Below are 27,833 nucleotides of genomic sequence, written 5' to 3'. Positions count from 1 at the left end.
TAACAACCGTGGAATATTATATATCAATGAATTTGTCTGTCTAGGCTTGAGGAGGAGGCAACTCCTTTGCATAAATCTCATATTCTCACTCCGGATAGGGTTGTCGCACTATGCAAAGCATTGCGATTGGACAGCTCATAGCGGAACTGCAGGATCCTTGACATAGACCAAAGTATTTACTTTTGCTAATTTTTAGCGACCGCCAGACAACAACAATTAGCTAGCGAAGATTACAGGTTACGTAAAGACTTCCGTGTATTTTTCTTGGTTTGCTTTTCCATTCTCATCATCACCCCCCCATACACCAAACGCAGATCTGTCAATTTTCATCTGCTATCTTATTTGACGCAGCAATGGTTAGTGCTTCTGTATCACTAGCATATATTATTTGTCAAAGCAATGCCGGATAATTTACGCCATTTTATTAACGAGTCGTTCTCAGCGCAGCATGATTGATCCTAAACAGTACAACTCGTAATTACTTTTATATGCATTTTATTAAAATACTGATGAACTATCTTGTTCTATGTTGTAAACTTGGATAATGAAAATAGTTGTCATATTTAATTGCAAGACTTTCTTCATTGTTTAATTGGCGCTTTATGCCGTTTGTTTGACAGTGTTGCAAAATGCTTGAATGCTACAAAGTCGCTGCATCTTTTAAAGTAACACGTCAATGGCATCACGCTTGCTCTGTAAATTTATGATGTAGTACAGTTCATATGTTTCATGGCCATTTTTTGAATCCGTAATACGTTATTCATGCTCATTACTCATTAGAGATAGAAAGGTCCCGCTCTTAGCATTACACAAAACAATGCCTATTAGAGTATATATCGTTCAAGAATTTTTAAAACTTTCAAGGTGATTTTTTGTTATCCATAGAGAACATACCCTAGGAAATTTTTTTAGAAAGTTATCATTTTTGCATAAAAGTGTACATTTATTGCTAACTGCATGTAACTATACTAGAATTGCAATGAAATTAGATTTGAGTACATACCTTGAGCTATTAACTGTGCAAATTTGATTTAGAGGTTATTATATCACAGTTAGTCTCATTGTTTTCCACCTGAAGTGCTGTCTTAGCTCAATATAGCTTCTTCTGATCAAGTTCAGAGCCATCTCATGAAAGATTCTTTAGTTCTTGGCTTGAGCAGTTTGGCGAATTCGTTTGTTCTAAGTGCTTGAATGGCTCGAGACAAACTCTCATGCTCTAGGCCATGGCACAGTTAGTCCTATAGACTTCCAACAGGAAGTCTATAGGACTAAGAGGGAGGAGGAATTTATTATAGAATTATTGTAATACTTTGCTTCATAGCTTAGCCTTCTGATTTGTTTTGCTATAACATTTTACTCTATAACGTGCTTTTGTTCTTCATTATGTTTTGATGTGTTAGCACATACAAGTCCAGGGGCATCCGAATTTTATACTATTACTTTGTACTTGGTGATAGTGGACAAGACCAACGGTTTGATCAAGGGTTTTGGGTGCAACCTAACAGTCGCAGGATGCTTTTAATTATATGTGATTCTTTTCTGTTTACAGTCAGCCACATTGAAGCCATATTTGGAGGCTGTGAGAAGGACTCTACATGCATCGATGTGTCTAGAAAATTTCTCATCTCAAGTGGTGGAAAGGCACAACAAACCAGAGGTAGAAGTCAAGTAAGTACTTGAACTGCAAGTTGTTTTTAGCTGCTGTCTGCTTGTGAATGTTTGTTGATTGTGGTTACATTCGTTAGGTCAAGCAAGGAGTTGCTGCTGACTCCAGTCGTCATAAGCAGAAATGAGAAGGAAAGAGTGTTGATTGAAGGATCAATCAACTCAATTAGGGTTAGCATCGCTATAAAACAGGTAATATTGAGGGGCAAGACTCCTGACTGTTAGTCTTTTATACTATCCATATAGTACTTCATGCAGAGGCGTGAAGCACAGAGCTAACATTTATTCAGTCCGCTATTCTCCTCTCTTTAGGCTGATGATATTGAAAGAATACTGTGTCACAAGTTCACCAGTTTTATGATGCAGAGAGCAGAAAGCTTTCATATTATGCGACGCAAACCAGTTCAGGTACGCTGAAAGGGATATAAGCTCATAAAAATGGTACGAATGCATTCACCTTGTAATATCCTTGGTATGTGTAACGGGTTTTTTGCCTTTCCAGGGGTATGATATCAGCTTTCTCATCACAAATTTTCACCTTGAAGGAATGTACAAACACAAGCTCGTCGATTTCATCATCAGCTTCATGGAAGAAATAGATAAAGAAATCAGCAACCTGAAACTCGCTGTCAACACTCGTGCAAGAATTAGTGCTGCCGAGTTTCTTCAGCGCTTTAATTAAGTTTTATTTGTAGTCTAATAACTCTGTTTTCTCTCTTCTTTAAAGAATTTCATTCCCTTTTTGTATTAAAAGATGCTCTATTAGACAGTCTTTTTTCTTCCTATAGCCTAAGGTAATTACTATATGTGCTTAGGAGCAGTTATTTCTTATTGATGAATGCAACATACCTGTAACAGTAGTTGTTTGACAGATTTGATACGAGTCGCTAATTCACTTGACTCACCGGACCATGATGTTTACTATTTTCAATGGCTTCTACCATAGTTTATAATAGTTCAGTTTACCAATGTTGCAGTTGTCGATTTATTATTACTATATACTTCATGTTATACCTTGAATGCAAATAGCCAAGGTCGACACCTGATTTATAATAATATCAATGTACAGCTTCAATTCAGTGAGACGATAAGTGGTTTTAGTACGAGTTGTAATACTAAACAGGGGCCTATTCGAACATCTACAAATTGTAATACTAAACGGGTACTTACTACCTAGTTGAACATCTACAATTGTAATACTAAACAGGTATCTAGTGGAACAGTTACAACTGTAATACTAAACAGTTATCTAGTTGAACAGCTACAACTGTAATACTAAACATGCACCTAGTTGAACAGCTACAACCGATATGCTATGAAAACGTAAGCCAGAAAATTGTGGCATCCTTTTGCTCATAAAATGAGGTTTGTGTTATACGAAGACACCACTTCCTGTACTTCCTGATTAAACCTTCTAAATATACTGCCAATGTTTAAATAGAGCCGAAGCAGTGCTATTGGCAACCCAGAGAACATATAAACAAGGATAAGATGAAACAGACATCTATTTCAAAGATTGAACAATATTACAGGGAACGAACTGAGCTTCTAAAGCGATTTGCGGTCGAGAGACAATAGCTCTGCTAGATGCGTGCTGTCGGGCAGTCTTAAGTCAGCGTTGAAGGGCTAGCGTAATTATAGACAACACTTGGCATTAACTACTTGTAGATCTGGAAAGACTGAGTGGGCACCACACCAGTTCAATGTCATAGGCTGAGAGTAAGATGGCACACCAGTTCAATGTCATAGGCTGAGAGTAAGATGGCACACCAGTTCAATGTCATAGGCTGAGAGTAAGATGGCACACCAGTTCAATGTCATAGGCTGAGAGTAAGATGGCACACCAGTTCAATGTCATAGGCTGAGAGTAAGATGGCACACCATTTCAATGTCAAAGGCTGAGAGTAAGAAGGCATATACAATACATGTAATGATAAATTGTTGTTGCAGACCGTATTGCAGGACCATTTACACATCTCTGGACATACAACTCTGCTATGTATTTAATAAGAAATAAATAGATATGATATTGTACAACAATAGAATCTAAATATAACAACTATATGAATGCTCAATGTTATATAATTTATATGTACAGATATAGATTACAATATCAAATAGAAAAGTATAGATGGTAACAAAAGACTAAGAAAGTATAAATGAATAATATAATAATGGATTTGTTTGAAGGAATATCTCCTAGCACTAAAAGGCTAAGATGTTATATATTGTTATATACAAAATCTAGTAGTGATTGAGGGCTTCCTCTATAGTAAAAGTTTGAGGAGTGGTTAGTGATGAGGAGAGCATTGGGTCTCCAGCTATCGGGTTGTCAGCGTCATCTTCCATAGCCTCAGCGGTGACGGGCTCTGTTTTGACGACGGGTGCTGATTGTTGCTCCCCAACCACTGCTGAAGGTACGCCGCTGTTTGGAGCTATACCTGTTGCCTTTAGCATCATTTCGCATTGCTGCAAGCAAGCAATGCGCAAGAGCTACAGGTCACTTAACATAACACCAGGCGTATGAACTAACATAACACTAGGTCTATGAACTAACATAACACTAGGTCTATGAACTATAATAACACTAGGTCTATGAACTAACGTAACACCAGGTGTATGAACTAACATAGCACTAGGTCTATGAACTAACATAACACCAGGTCTATGAACTAACATAACACTAGGTCTATGAACTAACATAACACTAGGTGTATGAACTAACATAACACTAGGTGTATGAACTAACATAACACTAGGTCTATGAACTAACAGAATACTAGGTGTATGAACTAACATAACACTAGGTGTATGAACTAACATAACACTAGGTGTATGAACTAACATAACATCAGGTGTATGAACTAACATAACACTAGGTGTATGAACTAACATAACACCAGGTGTATGAACTAACATAACACTAGGTCTATGAACTAACATAACACAAGGTGTATGAACTAACATAACACTAGGTCTATGAACTAACATAACACAAGGTGTATGAACTAACATAACACTAGGTGTATGAACTAACATAACACAAGGTGTATGAACTATCATAACACTAGGTGTATGAACTAACATAACACTAGGTGTATGAACTAACATAACACTAGGTGTATGAACTAACATAACACAAGGTGTATGAACTAACATAACACTAGGTCTATGAACTAACATAACACCAGGTCTATGAACTAACATAACACTACGTCTATGAACTAACATAACACTAGGTGTATGAACTAACATAACACTAGGTGTATGAACTAACATAACACCAGGTCTATGAACTAACATAACACCAGGTCTATGAACTAACATAACACTAGGTGTATGAACTAACATAACACAAGGTGTATGAACTAACATAACACTAGGTGTATGAACTAACATAACACGAGGTGTATGAACTAACATAACACCAGGTCTATGAACTAACATAACACTAGGTGTATGAACTAACATAACACAAGGTGTATGAACTAACATAACACTAGGTGTATGAACTAACATAACACGAGGTCTATGAACTAACATAACACCAGGTGTATGAACTAACATAATACTAGGTGTATGAACTAACATAACACTAGGTCTATGAACTAACATAACACTAGGTGTATGAACTAACATAACACTAGGTCTATGAACTAACATAACACTAGGTGTATGAACTAACATAACACTAGGTCTATGAACTAACATAACACTAGGTCTATGAACTAACATAACACTAGGTGTATGAACTAACATAACACTAGGTCTATGAACTAACATAACACTAGGTCTATGAACTAACATAACACTAGGTCCATGAACTAACATAACACTAGGTGTATGAACTAACATAACACTAGGTGTATGAACTAACATAACACTAGGTGTATGAACTAACATAACACCAGGTCTATGAACTAACATAACACTAGGTGTATGAACTAACATAACACCAGGTCTATGAATTAACATAACACTAGGTGTATGAACTGACATAACACTAGGTGTATGAACTAACATAACACTAGGTCTATGAACTAACATAACACAAGGTGTATGAACTAACATAACACTAGGTGTATGAACTAACATAACACTAGGTGTATGAACTAACATAACACTAGGTCTATGAACTAACATAACACTAGGTCTATGAACTAACATAACACTAGGTCTATGAACTAACATAACACAAGGTGTATGAACTAACATAACACTAGGTGTATGAACTAAGATAACACTAGGTCTATGAACTAACATAACACTAGGTCTATGAACTAACATAACACTAGGTCTATGAACTAACATAACACTAGGTCTATGAACTAACATAACACTAGGTGTATGAACTAACATAACACTAGGTGTATGAACTAACATAACACTAGGTGTATGAACTAACATAACACTAGGTGTATGAACTAACATAACACTAGGTGTATGAACTAACATAACACTAGGTGTATGAACTAACATAACACTAGGTCTATGAACTAACATAACACTAGGTGTATGAACTAACATAACACTAGGTGTATGAACTAACATAACACCAGGTCTATGAACTAACATAACACTAGGTCTATGAACTAACATAACACTAGGTGTATGAACTAACATAATACTAGGTGTCTATGTCTATGAGCAACAAACCTGTAGCCGAAGCATTATGAGTCTATTTTGTCTGTCCTGATCCTTCATCTTGTCCTCCATTTGTCGTAGTTTTTGTTGATCCCGCTTAAGGTCTCTGATGTAATCAACAGATGCCTTTAAAATGGTTCCTTTGTTCTGCCTGAAGTCTCTGTACATAAAACAAGTATAAGCAAGTCAGCAACCAATGCCATTAATAACCATCAAAATTGTGATAGTATTAGTAGTAATTACCAGTAGTAACTATTACTAATAACAGTAGTAACTATTACTAATAACAGCAGTAACTAATACTAATAACAGTGGTGAATATTACTGATAACAGTGGTAACTATTACTACTAACAGTGGTAACTATTACTAATAACAGTAGTAACTATTACTAATAACAGTAGTAACTATTACTAATAACAGTAGTAACTACTACTAATAACAGTAGTAACTATTACTAATAACAGTGGTAACTATTACTAATAACAGTGGTAACTAATACTAATAACAGTAGTAACTAATACTAATAACAGCGGTGACTATTCCTTATGACAGTATTAACTATCAGTAGTAACAATCAGCATTATTAAAGGTTGACTTGCAACAAAATTCACATTACAGTTATTTGATATCAAAAGATTCACCATGTCTTACTCTTGTGTTGCAGGTGCCAAATATGTGGGAATGTGATTAAAAGCTCTTAAAAGCTAAAAAACAAACAGTTAATCACAGCCACACGAGACTGCCGTAGTTTGGAATCTCTTTCCAAAACGGCTCAAATGTGACGTAGTTGTGGTAGATGGTTTCTGTTTACACTTTCATGCAACCTTAATCGTCGAAATATTTTTACAAATATACTTCACGCATTCAATAAAACCATGTCTATTGTTCTTACGCGTCTGTTTTATCGTCATTGTAAATGCTGTCACTTTGAGCAGTGATATCTTGTAACGTGCCGTAAAAACTCATTTAACGTTTTAGCCTTACCTCGAAGGAGTACATATCATTGTCTGATAATCATGACGAGCCTGTTGGTCGCCTGTGATAATCGAAAAGTGCTGCAAAAATTATTTGCGAAGTATTGGGTCACGTGATCAGATTACGACTTGCCGATTAGACCAGGCCGAAACAAAACTGTAAAGTAGCGAGCATCTATATTTGATACGGGGTCTTCGGTAAAACCCGAAGTGTTTGTCATAAACTAGTGCTACGATAAGTTTTATGTTGAGCTTTTTATTGGCCTTTCAAATCCGTGACAAGACAATAAACAAATTTCATGGCTACGTCAGAGAAATAGAGATTCTAATCTACGGTGGCTTTTCGTTTTTGAGCTTTTAAGAGCTTGTAATCACATTCCCACACATTTGGCACCTATAACACAACAGAGTAAGACATGGTGAGTCTTTTGATACCAAATAAATGTAATGTGAATTTTGTTGCAAGTCAACCTTTAAAGTATATATTAAAATATATAATAAAGTATATATTAAAGTATATATTAAAGCATATATTAAAGTAGAAGAAGTGTGTTGGCAAATCTATGGTATTAGAGTTGAATGCCAGAGTTACTTACGGATCACTCGTACTGGGTAGAAGGGTACCTAACTCTTTAATTCTATCATTTATGTTATAACGTCTTCTCCTTTCAACTGTAACAAGACCAATAGACTTTGGTCCCAGTCCACTTCAAAGTCATAGAGGCATGCACAAACATAGAAGCACGCACAAACTAAATGCTTAGTCTACGTAATCGATATGCATCCAAGGAGCAGCATCAAATATTTGCATGAACTAGTCTTATACCAGACAAAAGTGCAAATAGGGAATATATACCAGTGATGTAAAAGAGTCGATAGGTTTATCAAGAGATATAATAAAATGATAATAATACCTGCAAAGTGAATTGTTAAGCAAAGTTACATTTAATACTTGCAATACCATGACAGGTGACGAGAAAGTGATAATGTATCCATATATAGTAGATATTAGAGAGGAAAGTAGAAAGTATAACTATATATAGTAGATATTATAGAGGAGAGTAAAGAGTATATCCATATATAGTAGATATTAAAGAGGAAAGTAGAGAGTATAACCATATATAGTAGATATTATAGAGGAAACTAGAAAGTATATCCATATATAGTAGATATTATAGAGGAGAGTAGAGAGAATATCCATATAATTATAGTAGATATTAAAGAGGAAAGTAGAGAGTATATCCATATATAGTAGATATTAGAGAGGAAACTAGAAAGTATATCCATATATAATAGATATTATAGAGGAAAGTAGAGAGTATATCCATATATAGTAGATATTATACAGGAGAGTAGAGAGTATATCCATATATAGTAGATATTATAGAGGAGAGTAAAGAGTATATTCATATATAGTAGATATTATAGAGGAAAGTAGAGAGTATAACCATATATAGTAGATATTATAGACTAGAGTAGAGAGTATAGCCATATATAGTAGATATTATAGAGGAGAGTAGAGAGTATATCCATATATAGTAGATATTAGAGAGAAAAGTAGAGAGTACATCCATATATAGTATATATTAGAGAAGAAAGTAGAGAGTATATCCATATATAGTAGATATTATAGAGGAGAGTAGAGAGTATATCCATATATAGTATATATTATAGAGGAGAGTAGAGAGTATATCCATATATAGTAGATATTATAGAGGAGAGTAGAGAGTATAGCCATATATAGTAAATATTATAGAGGAGAGTAGAGAGTATATCCATATATAGTAGATATTATAGAGGAAAGTAGAGAGTATATCCATATATAGTAGATATTAGAGAGGAAAGTAGAGAGTATATCCATATATAGTAGATATTAGAGAGGAAAGTAGAGAGTATATCCATATATAGTAGATTTTATAGAGGAAAGTAGAGAGTATATCCATATATAGTATATATTAGAGAGGAAAGTAGAGAGTATATCCATATATAGTAGATATTAGAGAGGAAAGTAGAGAGTATATCCATATATAGTAGATATTATAGAGGAGAGTAGAGAGTATAGCCATATATAGTAGATATTATAGAGGAAAGTAGAGAGTATATGCATATATAGTAGATATTAGAGAGGAAAGTAGAGAGTATATCCATATATAGTAGATATTAGAGAAGAAAGTAGAGAGTATATCCATATATAGTAGATATTAGAGAGGAAAGTAGAGAGTATATCCATATATAGTAGATATTATAGGGGAGAGTAGAGAGTATAGCCATATATATAGTGTATAGCAGGTATTATACAGGAGGTATTGAAGCGCAAATAGACATACTCTGATTATGGTTGTCCTTTTTCTGTCGGTCTTTGTGCCAGGCTGCCAGTTCTCCAACGGGCGCCGAGACAGAGGTGAGCTCACACGCAGGACCTTCCGGTAAGCTTAGACCTGACTCGAGGTTGTGTGGGACGGTTGAAGAGAGCTGAATGAGCATGTTGTTGAGTTCCTGGTCAGCAGAGGCATCAACTTGTTCCAGCCCAAGAATATCACCCAGAATATCATCAACCTAATCGAGTGTATAACCTTACATGAGATACGGTTAGTAGCTAATGCATAAGTTCTGACCTTCCTACACCCTTTCTGCACGCCCCCTTCATATCTCCTGATAATAAAAGCAACTATACCTAGTTATCTCAAAGCTGTTTGTTTTCATCTCCGAGAGAAGAAATTACATACACATTAACTTTGAATGAAAAGAAAAAGACTATGAGAAAAGACAATAGCAAAGCGATTGACCCACTAGCAACCAAAGTATACCGACTGTAATCAAGCCTCAAATAGGCTTGTCCCGTCAAATTGGGTCAGAATGGCGATCTTCTGGCAAGATCAGAAAGAGTGGGATAAAACGCATAGGATGAAAGGAGTTAAGATGATAGTAGGAAGAAAAGAGAGAGAAGGAATGAAAAAGAGTGAGGAAGAAGCGAGTGAGATAAACAATAAATGAAAACAAACAGAAAAATAGAGGGGAGAGATGAGTGAGGAGCGGGAAAAGGGGTGAGGAGTAGGAAAGGGGGTGAGGAGTAGGAAAGGGGGTGAGGAGTAAGAAAGGGGGTGAGGAGTAAGAAAGGAGGTGAGGAGTAGGAAAGGGGGTGAGGAGTAGGAAAGGGGGTGAGGAGGAGGAAAGGAGGTGAGGAGTAGGAAAGGGGGTGAGGAGTAGGAAAGGGGGTGAGGAGTAAGAAAGGAGGTGAGGAGTAGGAAAGGGGGTGAGGAGTAAGAAAGGAGGTGAGGAGTAGGAAAAGGGGTGAGGAGTAAGAAAGGGGGTGAGGAGTAGGAAAGGGGGTGATGAGTAGGAAAGGAGGTGAGGAGTAAGAAAGGAGGTGAAGAGTAGGAAAGGGGGTGAGGAGTAGGAAAGGGGGTGAGGAGGAGGAAAGGAGGTGAGGAGTAGGAAAGGGGGTGAGGAGTAGGAAAGGGGGTGAGGAGTAGGAAAAGGGGTGAGGAGTAGGAAAGGGGGTGAGGAGTAGGAAAGGGGTGAGGAGTAGGAAAGGGGGTGAGGAGTAGGAAAGGGGGTGAGGAGTAGGAAAGGGGGTGAGGAGTAGGAAAGGGGGTGAGGAGTAGGAAAGGAGGTGAGGGGTAGGAAAGGAGGTGAGGGGTAGGAAAGGGGGTGAGGAGTAGGAAAGGGGGTGAGGAGTAGGAAAAGGGGTGAGGAGTAGGAAAGGGGGTGAGGAGTAAGAAAGGGGGTGAGGAGTAGGAAAGGGGGTGATGAGTAGGAAAGGAGGTGAGGAGTAGGAAAGGGGGTGAGGAGTAGGAAAGGAGGTGAGGAGTAGGAAAGGGGGTGAGGAGTAGGAAAGGGGGTGAGGAGTAGGAAAGGGGGTGAGGAGTAGGAAAGGGGGTGAGGAGTAGGAAAGGAGGTGAGGAGCAGGAAAGGGGGTGAGGAGTAAGAAAGGGGGTGAGGAGTAGGAAAGGGGGTGAGGAGTAGGAAAGGGGGTGAGGAGTAGGAAAGGGGGTGAGGAGTAGGAAAGGGGGTGAGGAGTAGGAAAGGGGGTGAGGAGTAAGAAAGGAGGTGAGGAGTAGGAAAAGGGGTGAGGAGTAGGAAAGGGGGTGGGGAGTAGGAAAGGGGGTGAAGAGTAGGAAAGGGGGTGAGGAGCAGGAAAGGGGGTGAGGAGTAGGAAAGGGGGTGGGGAGTAGGAAAGGGGGTGAAGAGTAGGAAAGGGGGTGAGGAGTAGGAAAGGGGGTGAGGAGTAGGAAAGGGGATGAGGAGTAGGAAAGGGGGTGAGGAGTAGGAAAGGGGATGAGGAGTAGGAAAGGGGGTGAGGAGTAGGAAAGGGGATGAGGAGTAGGAAAGGGGATGAGGAGTAGGAAAGGGGTGAGGAGTAGGAAAGGGGGTGAGGAGTAGGAAAGGAGGTGAGGAGCAGGAAAGGGGGTGAGGAGTAAGAAAGGGGGTGAGGAGTAGGAAAGGGGGTGAGGAGTAGGAAAGGGGGTGAGGAGTAGGAAAGGGGGTGAGGAGTAGGAAAGGGGGTGAGGAGTAGGAAAGGGGGTGAGGAGTAAGAAAGGAGGTGAGGAGTAGGAAAAGGGGTGAGGAGTAGGAAAGGGGGTGGGGAGTAGGAAAGGGGGTGAAGAGTAGGAAAGGGGGTGAGGAGCAGGAAAGGGGGTGAGGAGTAGGAAAGGGGGTGGGGAGTAGGAAAGGGGGTGAAGAGTAGGAAAGGGGGTGAGGAGTAGGAAAGGGGGTGAGGAGTAGGAAAGGGGATGAGGAGTAGGAAAGGGGGTGAGGAGTAGGAAAGGGGATGAGGAGTAGGAAAGGGGGTGAGGAGTAGGAAAGGGGATGAGGAGTAGGAAAGGGGATGAGGAGTAGGAAAGGGGTGAGGAGTAGGAAAGGGGGTGAGGAGTAGGAAAGGAGGTGAGGAGCAGGAAAGGGGGTGAGGAGTAAGAAAGGGGGTGAGGAGTAGGAAAGGGGGTGAGGAGTAGGAAAGGGGGTGAGGAGTAGGAAAGGGGGTGAGGAGTAGGAAAGGGGTGAGGAGTAGGAAAGGAGGTGAAGAGTAGGAAAGGGGGTGAGGAGCAGGAAAGGGGGTGAGGAGCAGGAAAGGAGGTGAGGAGTAGGAAAGGGGGTGAGGAGTAGGAAAGGGGGTGAGGAGTAGGAAAGGGGGTGAGGAGTAGGAAAGGGGGTGAGGAGTAGGAAAGGGGGTGAGGAGTAGGAAAGGGGTAGGAAAGAAAAGGGTAGAAGAAAGGTGATAGCAAGAAGGTGGGTGATGAGGACAATGAGAGGCAATGGAATGGAAATCATGCTAAGATAGGTAATTGATGGTAGCAGAGTTTTTTTAACCAAGAAGGCGGTAGAATGTATGGTGATAGGGGTGACGCAGAGAGGGTCGTGGCAGGGAGAGGGTCGTGACAAAAAGAGGGTGGTGAACGGGATAGAGTGGCGACAACGAGAGGATGGTGACAGAGAGAAGGTAATGACAACGAGAGGGTGGTGCCAGGGAGGATGGTGGGGAGAGTGGTGAGAAGGAGAGTGGTAAAAAGGAGAGTAGTGAGAAGGAGAGGTTATTGACAGAGGGTGGTGACAACAAAAGGATAGTGACAAGCAGGTGGTAACGGAAAGAAGATGGTGACAGGGAGAAGATGGTGACAGGGAGAAGGTGGTGACAGAAAGAGGGCGGTGACAGAAAGAGGGTGGTGACAGGGAAAAGGTGGTGACAGAGAGAGGGTGTTGACAGGGAGAAGGTGGTGACAGAAAGAGGGTGGTGAGAAGGAAAGGGCGGTGGCAGGGAGAAGATGCAGGGCGAGAATGGTAACTGATTGCTGATGACACGAAGGCAACTGCAGTATAGAGCCATCTAAAGAGCTGCGATGAGAAAGAATCAGCTCAATTAAGACAAGAGGTGACATTACTGAGACCCTTGAGTGTGAAGGATAGCACGCTCACTTGTTACAGAGAGATTAGTGACCAGAGATGAGGAAGTAACCGGCTGAAAGGATGGTGTTGGACTATTTATTGTCATGGTAACCAGTGGCTGTGATCAATAGATGCCTAGAGGCGATGAGCTCTAAAAACTAATGAAATTCTCTCTCACCTCAGACGGGCTACCAACGCTAGCCACGCTGCCGCTCATGACAGAAAGAGGGCTGGTTGGATCAGGCATTGATGAGCTGTTGTGCTGCCTGACAGCCGTCGTCGAGTAACCAGACGGGCTGTGTATTGGCTCTTTGTGCTGACTGGCTGGGAGAGAATGGGGGGCAACAATTCTATCATTCTTTACAGACTCACTCAGATAGTTCTGTATCTGATGATTTCTCGTCTGCTGAAGAAAGTACTTGGTGGGATTGAGCAATCCTGTCTTCACCTTCAAGTAGAGAATTTGAGATGAGGGATGGCTTGCGGTCATTATCTGGGACGTATTACAAAAGCACCGCACACACGCTTAGTAGCTCCTGCTATCGTAGTAGTAGTGCAAGCCATATTGGGGTGCGTAAGCACTCACTGGCGTGGAAAACTACTTACATGTACTTCGGATGTGGGGGAAGCTTGTCACCCTAGTACTGTACTGCGATAGCGTATATAACTAATGATTGCAAAAACAGACAAAACTTGCATTAAAATCGTTTAGGCATTTGCTAGCTCAGAGCGACTGCCAGTGAGTGACCCAAGAATAAGGAAATGACAATATAATAACCAGATAACAGCTCATGTTACGAGTGGTCAAGAGCCCAAATCAACATTGACAAAGGAAGAACTAGGCAAAAGTAATGTATGGTTTAAAGGCGGCACTATGAATAATCTGATACTCGCAGTTGTAGCGCATGCTGTAATTGCCAAAAAAGTAAAGATCCTGTGGGGCACCTGTACGGAGGCCTATAATATGCAACTGTGTCATTCAATGCCTTAAATTTGGTTACAAAACTTCATATAAAAAAATTCAACACAGTAGTACTTCCTACAAATATGACTCCATTTTGATCATACGAATATACAGTCAGACATGGATAACTCGAACTTCACGGGACCGAGCAAAGGTGTTCGAATTATCAGAGCGTTCAAGTTATCAGAGCACTGTCACAAGTCCATGTATTTACTTATTTATTAGTAGATACATGTACATATGCAAACTATAATATAAATCAAAAGCACAAATGGCTTGTTTCAAATTAAATGCTTCTAATGTAAAGTTTAAAACGTTTTTATCAAAAAGTATAGAGATTTTTCTATCACTTGAGATTGGTTTGTTGTTTGAGGTGATGTTATTGCCAGGACGTTTTTTTAGATTGACATTGGCAAAACCTGATCGTTGTTGAAATGCTCAAAAGAAAAGACATCTTTTTCTTTTGAGCGTTTTACCCACGATCAATTTTGCCGACTTTTCTTGAAGTTTATGCAACTTCAAGAAAAAGTTACCAAAGAAAAATCCCTTACTTTACCTGGGATTCGTTAAGAGCAACACTCCGAGGCAGTTCAATCAAAGGTTTTACGAGGTTTAACGGTACATTGTATATCACTCACGCTTTCTGAATAGATACTTATTGAATGTACACACGTATTCTGTGTTTAGGTCAAACGATGAATAGTTTTTTTAGCTAAGACAACGTATACGTTTAATAAAAACAATTTTAAGACGTTTTAAACATTCAACATTCCGACGTTGATTCAACACGGAATCAACGTCGGAAAACTATTCGTCACGGGCTAGCCGGGTCACGCACTTAAGGATTTTCGCCACGCACATACAAAACAACATGCTGTTTTTGTTTTGTATGTGCGTGGCGAAAATCCTTGCGCGCGTGACCCGGCAAGCCCATGCTATTAATCGTATAGCAGTATAAATCAAATTTGACCAAACCTTTAGAAAAGTCGTTGACAAAATTATTTTGCCGATGGTGGTAAGAACAACGCTTATGAATTACGAAAATATGAGGTTTACCTCTATGGCTTTGAATAAAGTGATTTTCTAAAGCGATAACAACCGTTTCGGTAGCCGTTGGGCAAAAAAACAGTTCGAATTAACAGTGTTGAGTTCGAGTTATCTATAGCAATTTATCATTACGTGGGAACGGACCAAAGAAACTGTTCGAATTAACCATGTTTTCGAGCTATCCGTGGCCGAGTTATCCATGTTTGACTGTATCTCTATTGTGATCACATGATTATATCACTATTGTGATCATACGAATATATCTCTATTGTGATCACATGATTATATCACTATTGTGATCATATGAATATATCTCTATTGTGAACACATGATTATATCACTATTGTGATCATACGGACATATCTCTATTGTGATCATATGAATATATCTCTATTGTGATCGTATGAATATATCTCTACTGTCATCACATGAATATATTTTTATTGTGATCATATGACTATATCTCTATATTGGGATCACATGAATATATCTCTATTGTGATCATACAAATATATCTCTATTGTGATCATATGAATATATCCCTTTTGTGATCATATGAATATACAGTGTAACCTCAGGATACGATTACCCTGATATACAATTTTTTCACTTTATGAAGTAGAACATAGTGAAGTTTTCACTTCAACATGCAAATTCCATTTTATCATACCAATTCAAAATAAAATTCGCCCGAGTTCAAACTTGGCAGTCGATGTGTTTATTACGTACGTCAAAATAACAAAGACGCTGAAATGTAGTTTGCCGAAAACATTTTCACAACGTTCAAAAGAAACACGATGACCGACTTCTCTCAGGTCAGCATTCCACGTGGGAAATTTTGTGAAAAAGCATAAAAGAGCAAATATTCATTTTTAGCGTTACACTCACATTTACTATAAACCTTTATTCAGCATACGAATATAACTGCAAGTATCTATATTTAATTCGTTAGCTATGGAATCTGAAACCTATACAAACGTTACAAGATGAAGGAAAAATGATTTCCTCTTCAACAAAGTTGGAGGTCATGAATAAATAGGAACTATATTTGGCAATATTGTTAATATTGCCAAGGAATATGGTCACAACCAATCAACAATTGCAATTATTATTAAAAACAAGAACTCCATTAAAGCAAGCACAAGGATGAGCTTACGACTGACGACTTGAAGGAGTTGGAGACCATGCACGGGATCAGCATTCAAGAGAAGCAACCATTTAGTGGTGGTGAGGAAGTAGAAGAGACATAAGTATTTAATTTACTAATGCGGACTCCAACATAAACACAATACTGTACAATGCATGTATAATGTATATCATTATTTATCCAACACAATACTGTACAATGCATGTATAATGTATATCATTATTTATCCAACACAATACTGTACAATGCATGTATAATGTATATCATTATTTATCCAACACAATACTGTACAATGCATGTATAATGTATATCATTATTTATCCAACACAATACTGTACAATGCATGTATAATGTATATCATTATTTATCCAACACAATACTGTACAATGCATGTATAATGTATATCATTATTTATCCTCTTTGTGTGTCATGTTTTACATGTTTTATTCATCTCATGTTTCACTTTATTTATTTCATTTTGACTTTATATTTCATTTTTTGTTTAATCATGTCTTTGCAAAAGAGCCTGTTTTTTACTATGTAAATACAAATCAACGAATGTATGTTAAAGTTAACATACTTAAGTTAAGTTAACACTAAAGTTAACATACTATTTTGTTACTAATTTTCAATATGTACACATTTTTATTAAGTTTTGACGATTTTTACCAGGGGATGTTTGCATTGTATAATTACCATGGTTTCTATACCCCTACATACGAATTTTTCACCATACGATGCCAACTCTGGAAAGGATCAACGTCGTATCCTGAGGGTGCACTGTATCTCTATTGTGATCATATGAATATATTTATTTTAGGATCATATCAATATATCTCTATTTTGATCATATGAATAAATTATATCTCTATTGTGATCATATGAATATATCTCTATTGTGATCATATGAATATATCTCTATTGTGATCGTATGAATATATCTCTATTGCGATCATATGACTATATCTCTATTGCGATCATATGAATATATCTCTATTGTGATCATATGAATATATCTCTATTGTGATCATATGAATATATTTCTATTGTGATCATATGAATATATCTCTATTATGATCATACGAATATATCTCTATATTGATCATATGAATATATATCTCTATTGTGATCATATGAATACGTCTCTACTGAGATTATCTGATTATATCTCTACTGAGATTATCTGATACAAATGTGAAAGCCATTACAACCCTTGGCTTTCTTGTAATTGTATGCGCATGCTTGTGCAAACATTAAATTTTTCATATCAATTGAGGAAGAGTCAGTTATGATTATGATCTAGATGTAGACCTTTCTTGACAATGTAGATGAGAATAATCCAAGTCTATAAGACATGGAATAGTGAACAAATGTAATCAGTCTCACGATGTCTTTGTAACCTCCCAGAATCTGCTACATCTAATTTCATTGTAACTCAGCTACATGCTGTCCCGATGCAACCGAGTCTTTTGTGAATTTAACAGCATTTGCAAAAAGGAACTTACGCCAGCATTGTAACATTTTCATGGCCAACAAAAATTAATCAACGTGCCAAAATTATTGATTTGTTGATAAAAATAAGTGTAAAGATAAGTTAGCCAAAGATAAATTGATTTTTTAAATTATTTTTCATATACAATTATGTGTACCGTATACACACATACGCTTACACCCTACACATGTATATATCTGATTATGTGTACTGTATAGACACATACACTTAGGCTCTACACATGTATGTACCGCAGCGTAAGAAACAGTAAATTTCATCAGCGCTCAGAGAAACTACAGAAAGCAGGACAAGATGACTAATTTAGCAAATTTTCAAAGTAGCTCACAGCCATCACAAACAAAACTGGTGGCTCCACTTACCAGAAAAGTTAATACCGGAAAATACACTAAAATAAATTCAAGCCTGCAAGACTTTAGTTACCATCAGTCACACACCTGTACAACTTTGTGAGGAATCTCAGAGGTGAGGGCATTGACTGTGACAGGCATGTTGATGGCTGCTGAAGAAGAAACAGAGGAAACAGGTGGAGCCCGATTATTCCTTCGTTGCTGGTCCTCCATTTGCTGCTTTTGAAGCTGCATCTTGAGGTTGACTTTGAGCGGAGTAGATACATGTTTCACTTCTGTACGCATGCTGCATGTTTAAAATTTAGAAAAAGCATATAGGCCTATAATTGTTTGATACACCTACGCAAACATGACATAATATTTAGTCATACTTCTCCCTGCTAAATTAAAGAACAACAAAAGACAATTGAGAAAAGTAATCAACGGAAGATCTTAAACGAGGTCACAACACCTCTCTTCAACGCCCAAGTGGCCAACGAATCTCTTCACCGAGAATGTATTGTACAGAAATAACTTTCCTAGCGCGTGCTGCGTGCCTTGAGAGTTAAAATACAGAAACCTACTCGTTAACCATATTCAGTGCAGATTTTTGTGAGAATTGTAAATCAACAAATTGTTAATCGTAAGTTTGTATAGGCCTACACGTCACATTGTTTTCACTAGCATGTTAACCACTTCGACAGAAGCTGCTATTAAGATTCCACAAAGAAATTGTGTAGACAGCCTAGATTAATAAGTATGTGCTACAAAACACTTACATTGAAGCCTTGTCCACGAAGCTACTGCTTTTTAGCTCTCCTATTTGCCCGTCGTATTCGGGAAAATCATCGCTGTCCATGTATGATCCAATATCAATCTCTATTCCAGATTCTGCCATAACCAAAAAACCCTACCTATTTCTGCTTAATAGATAAACAAACTCAGTTTTAGCGAGAGAAAATGTTGAACAACAAAAATTATATACTATCCTGTTATAACAAACCAAATTATTTGCTATACGCAATAGCCACTTTTTTATTTTGATTGGCTGTCACGTTATGATATCATTTTGGGTAGGCGGAGTTTAGAGCTAAGGGTGTGCAACTCTTAAAATTTTCAGGCCTGCTAATGAGCGAGTAAAATAACAAAAGTAGGAATACGAGTTCGTTTTTCTCAATTAGTTAATTTTTTTATGTAAGCTAGCACAACTCAGCTAAAATTCAATGAATCAGCTGTTAGATAGAAGAAGTACGTGCCTTACATATAAACCAACACAAAACAATTAATTGAACAGCATGCTCGAAGTTCCACTTTTTACTCTCACCAAAATGAGTGTATAAGTAGCTGCATATGTAGCTGCTCAATAAGAACAGAAGTTTAGGCTGTATAACAACAGAAGGGCACCTTGATACTTGCACAAAATTTGGCTATCTAATCTCTAGTCTAATCTACTGGTCACTTGCACTAAGTTTTATAAGCGAAGTGTACATGCTGTAAAGGAAACTACCGGTTCCGCTCACTCTCCACAAGAATCAGAGAAACCGAGTGTGAAGGCAATAGAATAGATATACATGTATATATATTTCATAAATATATGTATAAATACATGTACATGTATTCAATGTGTGAGCATTACAAAAAACAGCATGCACGAGACTGTCAACGATCTTTGACTTTCTTGGCTCATCTTCTATGGCTATATGCTTCTTCTCTTGCTTGGCTCGCCTCCTTTATGCTTGGTTAGTCTTGCCTATGTGACTGGGCTCTAGTATATTAATCACTAGCTGCATTACCCGTCTACGGGAACAGATTCACGTGCAGCAATAAGTTTATTTAGAGTTGTCTTTCATACTGTAAAACAACTCCAAATATGCGGTCTACTGAAATGGTTGCCCTGGTCAGAGTATGCATACACATATACAAGTCAATAATGTTGGGAGAGCAATGGAAAACAATTTGCAATGTGTTTTACAGCTACATGCGTGTAAAATCTAGTAAATATTTTAGATTCACTTGTCTAGATTCATGCATCCGTTCATACCCGTCTATATTTGCAGTTGGCGATCACGCATTTTTGTGGCCGAGCCCTCACCTCAGCTGACCAGTCTTTACCCACCGAATAGTTGACAATCATGCTCTTGCACTCGCCTCACAATCAATCGGTTTGCACTAGCAATCAATCGCCTCGCACTCACTTTGCAATCAATCGCCTGGCACTCACCTTGCAATCAACCGCCTGGCAACCGATCACCTCGCACTTGCAATCAATCGCCTCACACTTGCCAACTCATTTATCTGGAGCACTGCGATTGGAGACTCTCGCTTCACTCGGGGCGAAAAAGGTCTCACACCCATCCGCGAGTGACGCTATGGCCCCAAACCCGAACTGCTAGCTGCATTACCCGTCCACAGGAACAGAACCACATACAGCAAGAGGTTTATTGAGAGTGTTCTTTTATACTGTAAAACAACTCCAAATATGCAGTCTGCTGAAATTTTTTGCCCTGATCAGAATGTGCATACGCATATGCAGTCATACATGTCAATGTTGGGGAGAACAATGGAAATCTGCAATATGTTTTACAGCTAGTCTATAATGCATCAGTCTCAAACCCCTCAAATCGGCGTTGCCCTATTTGTGTACAGATAACTAATAATTAAATTGACATTGCTAAGCAGGGATTACGTGTTTGTCACAATTTCCATTTCCATAACATTTCAATAATTCATTTCCATATTATTTCCATTTCCATAACATTTCCATAATTCATTTCCATATTATTTCCATTTCCATAACATTTCCATAATTTATTTCCATATTATTTCCATTTCCATAACATTTCCATAATTCATTTCTATAGTTTTTTCCATTTCCATAACATTTCCATAATTCATTTCCATATTATTTCCATAACATTTCCATAATTTATTTCCATATTATTTCCATTTCCATAACATTTCCATAATTTATTTCCATATTATTTCCATTTCCATAATATTTCCATAATTCATTTCCATATTATTTCCATTTCCATAACATTTCCATAATTCATTTCCATTTCCATAACATTTCCATAATTCATTTCCATATTATTTCCATTTCCATAACATTTCCATATTTCTAAAATAAAATTTCCATATCCATTTCCATAAATTATGGAAATATTTATGTTTATGGAAAAGTAAACATTTCCATAATATGTTTAGCGATCCCTGTTGCTAAGCAAACTGAAGTTTTTCAAAGTGGCAGTATCGAAAAATTTTTCAACTTTTAAAAAATTATACAAAATATTTTGCTATCGCCAGCATTTATTGAATGGAGACTTCTACATGCTTAAAACACTAATCATGGCTCACCAGTTCTTCGTCTATAGCCTGTGTTTTGACATGGTATATACAAACAGTAATGAGGTTGCGTCGATAAAATTTATATGTATGACAGCACAGACATTACGGTGTCAAAGCAGATACAGCATTAGCACCTTACAATAATAAAACATAACGCCAACATGGTAGCCTTTTTATGAGATACAATAAGGAAAGCAAATGCATGAAAATATATATATATACTGAAAAATATGTTAGAAAATGCTGCATGTGGTGTAGCAGAACATGAAGAACATAGCATGACATAACAATAACACAATGTTAGTTCAACGCAACACTTGCGGATAGACAACATTTTTTGTTTTTCTGCCGGGTGTATGAACAAACAGTTTTCAGCTTGTGCCTACTTTTGAGCAGGCGATGTACAGCTGGTCATGGCTAAAGCAGGGTGACAGTAAATTGATACCAGCTGCTCTCTTTCTTCTCACCATCGCCTATTGCAACCCTCGGAGTACCCGTGCAAGTTCTGTAGTAGTAAGTTACAGTAGACCTACTCGTAACTGAAAAAAAAATTAGTAACTCAGCTGCTGAAGGAAATGAACATGTTTACTATCGAGAACAGTGGCAAATTCAACGTTATTACGTAGTGGAGGTATGGCAATTCATAGACAATACAACATTGAATGAGAAGTGCTTACATTTTTGAAATAGAAATTTAGTAGGTAAAACGCAGTAGCAGTACGCGTGCAAGTTCTGTAGTACTCGTAGCTGGAAAAAAGTAAAAGTAACTCGGCTGCGGAAGGAAATGAACACGTTTACTATCACAAACAGTGGCAAATCCAACGTTTTTAACCCTTTCACTAAAGTAGACTCATTTATGCATTTATTATGGCCGACCACCGTACAACCATTTTTGCGACTTTCCCAGCAATTGTTAGTAACTGAATTTTATTGTTTGTTGATAACATAACCATTGATCTTTAGGACTTTTATGGTGGTGACAGTGTTATCCTAAGATTTCTCTATAAAATTAGCCTAAAGTTTAATTTTTTAATCTTTGTTTGAAAATTTCCAACTTGAAGCGAACATATTTTGTGTAAGTTCTGTAAACGCCTTCGAGTTAAAAAACGAATAACTACTTATGTTGATGGCATTATAGCTGATTCAGATTTTGTGATTACCGTACTTTTCGGACTATTAGCCGCTACTTTTTTCTCATGATTTGAGCCATGCGGCTTATATAAGGGTGTGGCTATTCTGTGGCTTTTTTTTGACTGCTAGGGCGCATTAACCATAATCTATGGTTAGTGCGCCTTTAGCGATGAAAAAAAAAACGAAACAATGCCTAACGATACTGTTCCGTTAGGCACTAGGTTAAAAAGCATCGGTTAATACGAAGCAGTGCCGTTAGACACTGTTCCGTTTTAAACAGCAAAGTTGCAGCCATGTTAGAAAGCACCGTCCTGAGTTCTGCAGCCTATACAAAGGTGCGGCCTATTTATTATTTTATTATGGGTTTTTGGAAAATAAAGCAGATGCGGCTTATACAGGGGTGCGGTTTATAGTCCAAAAAGTACGGTACACAGATAATTAAAATAGCAATAGCAGCACTGACTCTGATGGTGGTGAAAGTAATGGTTTTGTAAGAATAAGGAACATTGTAGGGGATCGTTTTAGCATCGTAGCTTCAGATCGCTTTATCAATGCAAAAAGTATAGATACAATGAATTTTTTTGCATAGAAGTGTTTGTTAACACGTTGGCAAAATGAAATATATAACCAAAACAAACGTTCTGGATGGAGTTTGAAATTGAAAAAATATTGTATACATATCATGAAGCAATATCGGCAAAATGGGTGGCAGCTAGCGAAAGACCAATAGCTAAATTTGTACATGGACGCAAGTGAAAGGATTATGTAGTGGAGGTGTGGCAACTCATAGACAATACAACATTGAATAAGAAGTGCTTACCATTTTGATGTAAAAATTTAGTAGGTGAGAACAGCGTTTTTTCCAGTGACCGCAAGAAACAAACGTTCACGTGACCTTCGCGGTACATGTTGGCAGTAAATTTATATTAATTACATGTAAATTACTACTCATTAATTTATTTAATGAGTAGTACATTTGTATAGCTGTATAGGCACCTTTGTATAGGCCACAGAACTCACGACGGTGCTTTTTAACACAGCAGCAGATTTGCTGTTTAAAACGGAACAGAGCCGTTGGGCACTGTAAAGAGGCGCACTAACCAAAGATTTCGGTTAATGCGCCCTAGCGGTGAAAGAAAAACTACAGAATCGTCTCACCCTTATATATGTAAGCCGATTGGCTCAAATCATCAGAAAAAATTAGAGGCTAATAGTCCGAAGGTATTTACTACTCATATTAAATCAGTTGGCTTCGTACGACCGAAGGGAAAAGAAAGACTGCTCTATAATTTATTTATTACTCATATCATATTGATTCAGTTCGCTTCATGCGACTGAAATTCGTACGATGAAAAACACTCTATAAGGTGGACCAACACACACACGCGCACACACACAAATAATGAGACCAGCTCAGCCAAGCTGAGATAACCGAGCAGGCTTTTTTGTACTTAACAGCTGGGAAGGTCCTGGCCGTGCCGACTTGATCCTGTTAGCCGAGCTGGCTATTATGCAATTTCTCAGCTTATAGTGAATGCCACCAATTAGTGACCTTTCAGCTGGAACACTTGGTGCTAGTGTATGGCTGCCACCATGTATTCCCCCTATAAGGGATACTGTCATTCCTAATGACTCGTCAGCAGTAGAATAACTAGCAGGACATAGGATTGACGTTGCCGGCCTCATACTTCAGACTTCTCACATCTTGGTCTGTTCCTGGTCGATCGATGAAAGACAAAGTGCCAACCAGGTGTGATTCAACATGAGCCTCTCCATCATTAGAAACAGAGTTGATCATGGAGGCAGCCTGGCCAAGACGCTCTCCTGCTCCCCCGTTGGGTGTCAGGGCCGACACCCATGTTCACTCCCCATATCCATCTGGTGGCCGAGTAAGCTGCGCTGGCCGAAGGTTATCTCAGGTGACTCCAAAGACCTTTTTCTTTAGGCTTAGTATCTGGGCTGGCAAAGGACTTGCGAGCTGGGCTGGTTTATTCGGAATCTTGTTTTGCTGTTGCTCATGTCTCCTCCAAAGCGCCTGCAGCCGGGCCTTGAGTTATTTTCTGAAGGCAAAGTTGGTAGAGGTTTGTGTTCTGCCTTGGCAGCTCTAACTCAGCGTTGCACTTGGCCTGTGCCTCTTGCTTCCAGGCTCTTGCCCCTTTCATGTTGAGGTCTCTCCTGGGTTCCATGGTGACAGGTGCTTGTCGAAGCTTTCCTGGTTAAGCATGAAAAAGGCTTCAGCCGGCTCTCGCTGTACACTAAAGTCTGGCCCTGTCACTCTATCAAGTAAGTGTGGTGCGGCCAGGTCTTTACGATCTGGAGCGGCCTCACAAACTTAGTCTGTAGCTTGAGGTTGTCTCCTCATCTTCTATTATTCTGAAGCCAGACCCAGTCGCCCAGTGCATACAGCGGAGGCTCTTCTTGGTCTTCTTGCCGGATGGCTCTCTGCTCCTCGAAGAGTGTTCCATGCACCTCCTCAACATCTCAACCACGTATTCATGTGAGGGTTGGGCTTTGGTCGGTGGTGGGCTGAATCCCAGCTGATCAAGTAATCACAACTCCCGTCCAAGCATTCGCTGGTTGGCCGTCTCTTCATTGGCTGAGTGCGGTGTGCCTCGATACGCTCTCATCAGATGAGGAAGCAATATGTCCTACTTTTCCTGACCTCAGGACAGCAGTAGTGCTCGCAGGGAGTTGCCCAGCTGTTTGTTGTTGCATTCAACAACACCGTTGGCTTGGAGTAGTGAGGTAAGATGAGGGGTTTCTTCACCTGCTAGAACTGACACAGTTCAGTCTTTAGTTGGCTTTCGAACTGTGCCCCTCGTTGGTGTAAATCTGTTCTGGTAAACCCATGTAACAAAACACCCAATCATTCAACGCACTCGCAATCTCTGGAGCCGTGGCTTCTATGAGGGCTGGGGCATCCTGCCACCTTGTACAGTGGTCTGTGAGTACAAGGATCCACTTGTCTCCTCACAGCGTATCCAGCATCAGGTCCACAGCTACTTTTTGTCAGGAATGCCTGGCGCCAAGTCTATGCCTGCTGCTGGCTGTTTTGGTATCACTGTGCTTTGCCGCCTGGCAGACATTACAGCTCTTGATCAGTCTTCTCACCATTTCTGTCATCCCTAGCTAGTACCAGGTCAGTCGGCTGATTGCTCTACCCACCCCAGAGTGAGCAAGGGCGTGAGTACGGCAGATTGTTGTTTTCCTGATGGCTGGCGAATAGACCAAGCACTGTTGTGGCTGTTCATGAGAAAAGGTCTGGGCCTCCAGTACCCCTTCAGATTGTAGTCTGAGGAGTGGACTAATTTTATGCAGCTGTCGAAGCTCATAACTTCCTAGCTCCAGCTGCTCTCGCGTTAGCTCACCGGCTTGTTCAACGGCTTGGCACATAATGGCCCCCAGTCCCCGGCTAGCATCTGAGCCAGCTTTCTCTTGATGTCTCCCTGAGTCTTTACCCATGCCATGCAACAGAGTCTCAAAGTGACTTTAGTTGGTCCTGGCCCGGCTCTCCTAGCTGCCGCAGCAGCAAATGGGCCCATACCGTTTTGCAAGTGGTTCTTGCTACCTCTGGCACAGTTGACAGTCTACGCTGGAGTCTTTTCGACAAGTGCTGGTTTTGCATGGAAGGTCCCTGTGAGTGGATCCTCCATTTCTCAGCTCGATGAGCTCACAACGCTGACAGTCTTTGCAGATCTGCTGGCTGAGCTTATCAGCATTTTCATGATGGAGACTAGCTCTGTGCTCCAGCATATAACAGAACTCGACCAAGATCTCCAGCCATCTGGAGCCTTCCGTCGACACAGCCACTGCAGAGAGGCATGGTCCGCACGCAGGACGAACTGTGTGCAATACATGTATGACTAGAAATGTTTCATGGCCTTGACCATGGCAGACAGCTCCCTCTGGGTCACACAGTAATTCCTCTCGACAGGCGTCCGTGTCTTGCTGAAAAAAGCTATCACCCTTGTAGTCCCCTCTTGTACTTGGTAGAATATTGCACACACTGGGATCCGTATCCAGGACATACCACCAGCTCGGATCTGGGTAGCCCAGTACAGAGGTCGAAGAGAGATGCTTCTGTAGCTCATCAAAAGCTGTCTGTTTTGCCAGGCCCCACATTCATTCTCTTTTCCTTGTTCATTAGTTGGCGTAGAGTCCGTGCTATGGTCGCGAAGTTGGGCACATACTGTCGGTAGTACCCTACTGTTCCCAAGAAGCCTTGCAACTCCCAGAGTCCTTTGGGATTGGCCATTAATAGACCGTCTGGGTCTTCTCCAGGTTGGTAACCACTCCTACAAAGCTCATCACATATCCTAGATACTAGAATTGTGACTGGAGGAGCTCACACTTGGAGGGCTTCAACTTCAAGCCGTCTCTTTTCAGCTGTAAGAGCACCTGCTCCGATTGTTGGAAGTGGGTTTCAAAGTTGGGGCGATGACTATGATGTCATTGAGATAGAGCAAAAGCATCTTTCAATGCAAGCAGTGAGGTAAGACCAAAGGAAAAGACCTACTTGCAGAGGCTGGAACGAATTGTGAATGCAGACTTTTCCTGTGCATCGGTGCCCAACGGTACTAGCCAGTCGCCAAAGACCAGGTCCAGTGTGCTAAAGTACTTGCTGCCGGACAATGCATCAAAACTTTCATCCATCCTAGAAGGGGGTAGACGTCCAGTTCGGTGACAGCATTTAGCTGTCGAATGAGTACTTCTTCTGGATGAGTACCACCGAGAGCTCCAAGAGCAACTGGCCGGCTTGATGGGTCCTCTGTTCAGCAGTACCTGGATTTGACACTTGGCATCTGCCTCATTCTCTGGGCTCAGTCGATGCAGTGGCTGATGAATAAGAAAGGTTCCATCTTTCATTGACTTAGAATGCTCCACTTTAGAGGTTTGGCCCACAACTCAGTCACCAATGCTGAATGTACTCTGGTAACATGCCAGCAACCGTGGCAGTCACTTATCTTGTCTCAGCTACGTGTAGCTGTGCCTATTGGCTGTGTAGAGGTACTCCAGATGGGCTGGCACCCTTCTATCCGACATATCCGCACCCGATGGTACAGCTCCTGATACAGAGAGAAGTGGTTTGTCATCCACCTGATGATTCTCTACTACCGTGCACGTGCCTACCGTACCGCCGGCTAAAGTTGAAAAAGTTAGTACATGAAGTTGAGGCATTGCTCTATTATGCT

At 39.7% G+C, this 27,833-nt stretch overlaps 2 protein-coding genes across 2 annotated transcripts; one reads left to right on the top strand and one right to left on the bottom strand.

The window, feature by feature from the left end:
* Nucleotides 1–214: 214 nt before the first annotated feature.
* LOC137386826 (actin-related protein 2/3 complex subunit 4-like) lies at nt 215–2,801 on the top strand. The gene is made up of 5 exons (XM_068072978.1): nt 215–356; nt 1,550–1,668; nt 1,746–1,857; nt 1,978–2,073; nt 2,168–2,801. The coding sequence occupies exons 1-5, from the start codon at nt 354–356 to the stop codon at nt 2,345–2,347; spliced, it is 510 nt and encodes a 169-aa protein (XP_067929079.1). The 5' UTR covers nt 215–353; the 3' UTR covers nt 2,348–2,801.
* Nucleotides 2,802–3,599: 798 nt separating this feature from the next.
* On the bottom strand, nt 3,600–19,158 carry LOC137387421 (microphthalmia-associated transcription factor-like). The gene is made up of 7 exons (XM_068073844.1): nt 18,942–19,158; nt 18,271–18,469; nt 13,344–13,613; nt 9,613–9,841; nt 7,882–7,957; nt 6,322–6,469; nt 3,600–4,134 (listed from the first exon to the last, which is right to left on the bottom strand). Exons 1-7 carry the CDS (start codon nt 19,058–19,060, stop codon nt 3,910–3,912), a joined length of 1,266 nt encoding a protein of 421 aa, XP_067929945.1. The 5' UTR covers nt 19,061–19,158; the 3' UTR covers nt 3,600–3,909.
* Nucleotides 19,159–27,833: the final 8,675 nt, after the last annotated feature.

This window comes from Watersipora subatra, chromosome 2 (assembly GCF_963576615.1).
Source record: "Watersipora subatra chromosome 2, tzWatSuba1.1, whole genome shotgun sequence".
Taxonomy (NCBI): domain Eukaryota; kingdom Metazoa; phylum Bryozoa; class Gymnolaemata; order Cheilostomatida; family Watersiporidae; genus Watersipora; species Watersipora subatra.
The sequence above is the reverse complement of the archived record's forward strand: the minus strand, read 5'-3'. Positions and strand labels throughout refer to the sequence as shown.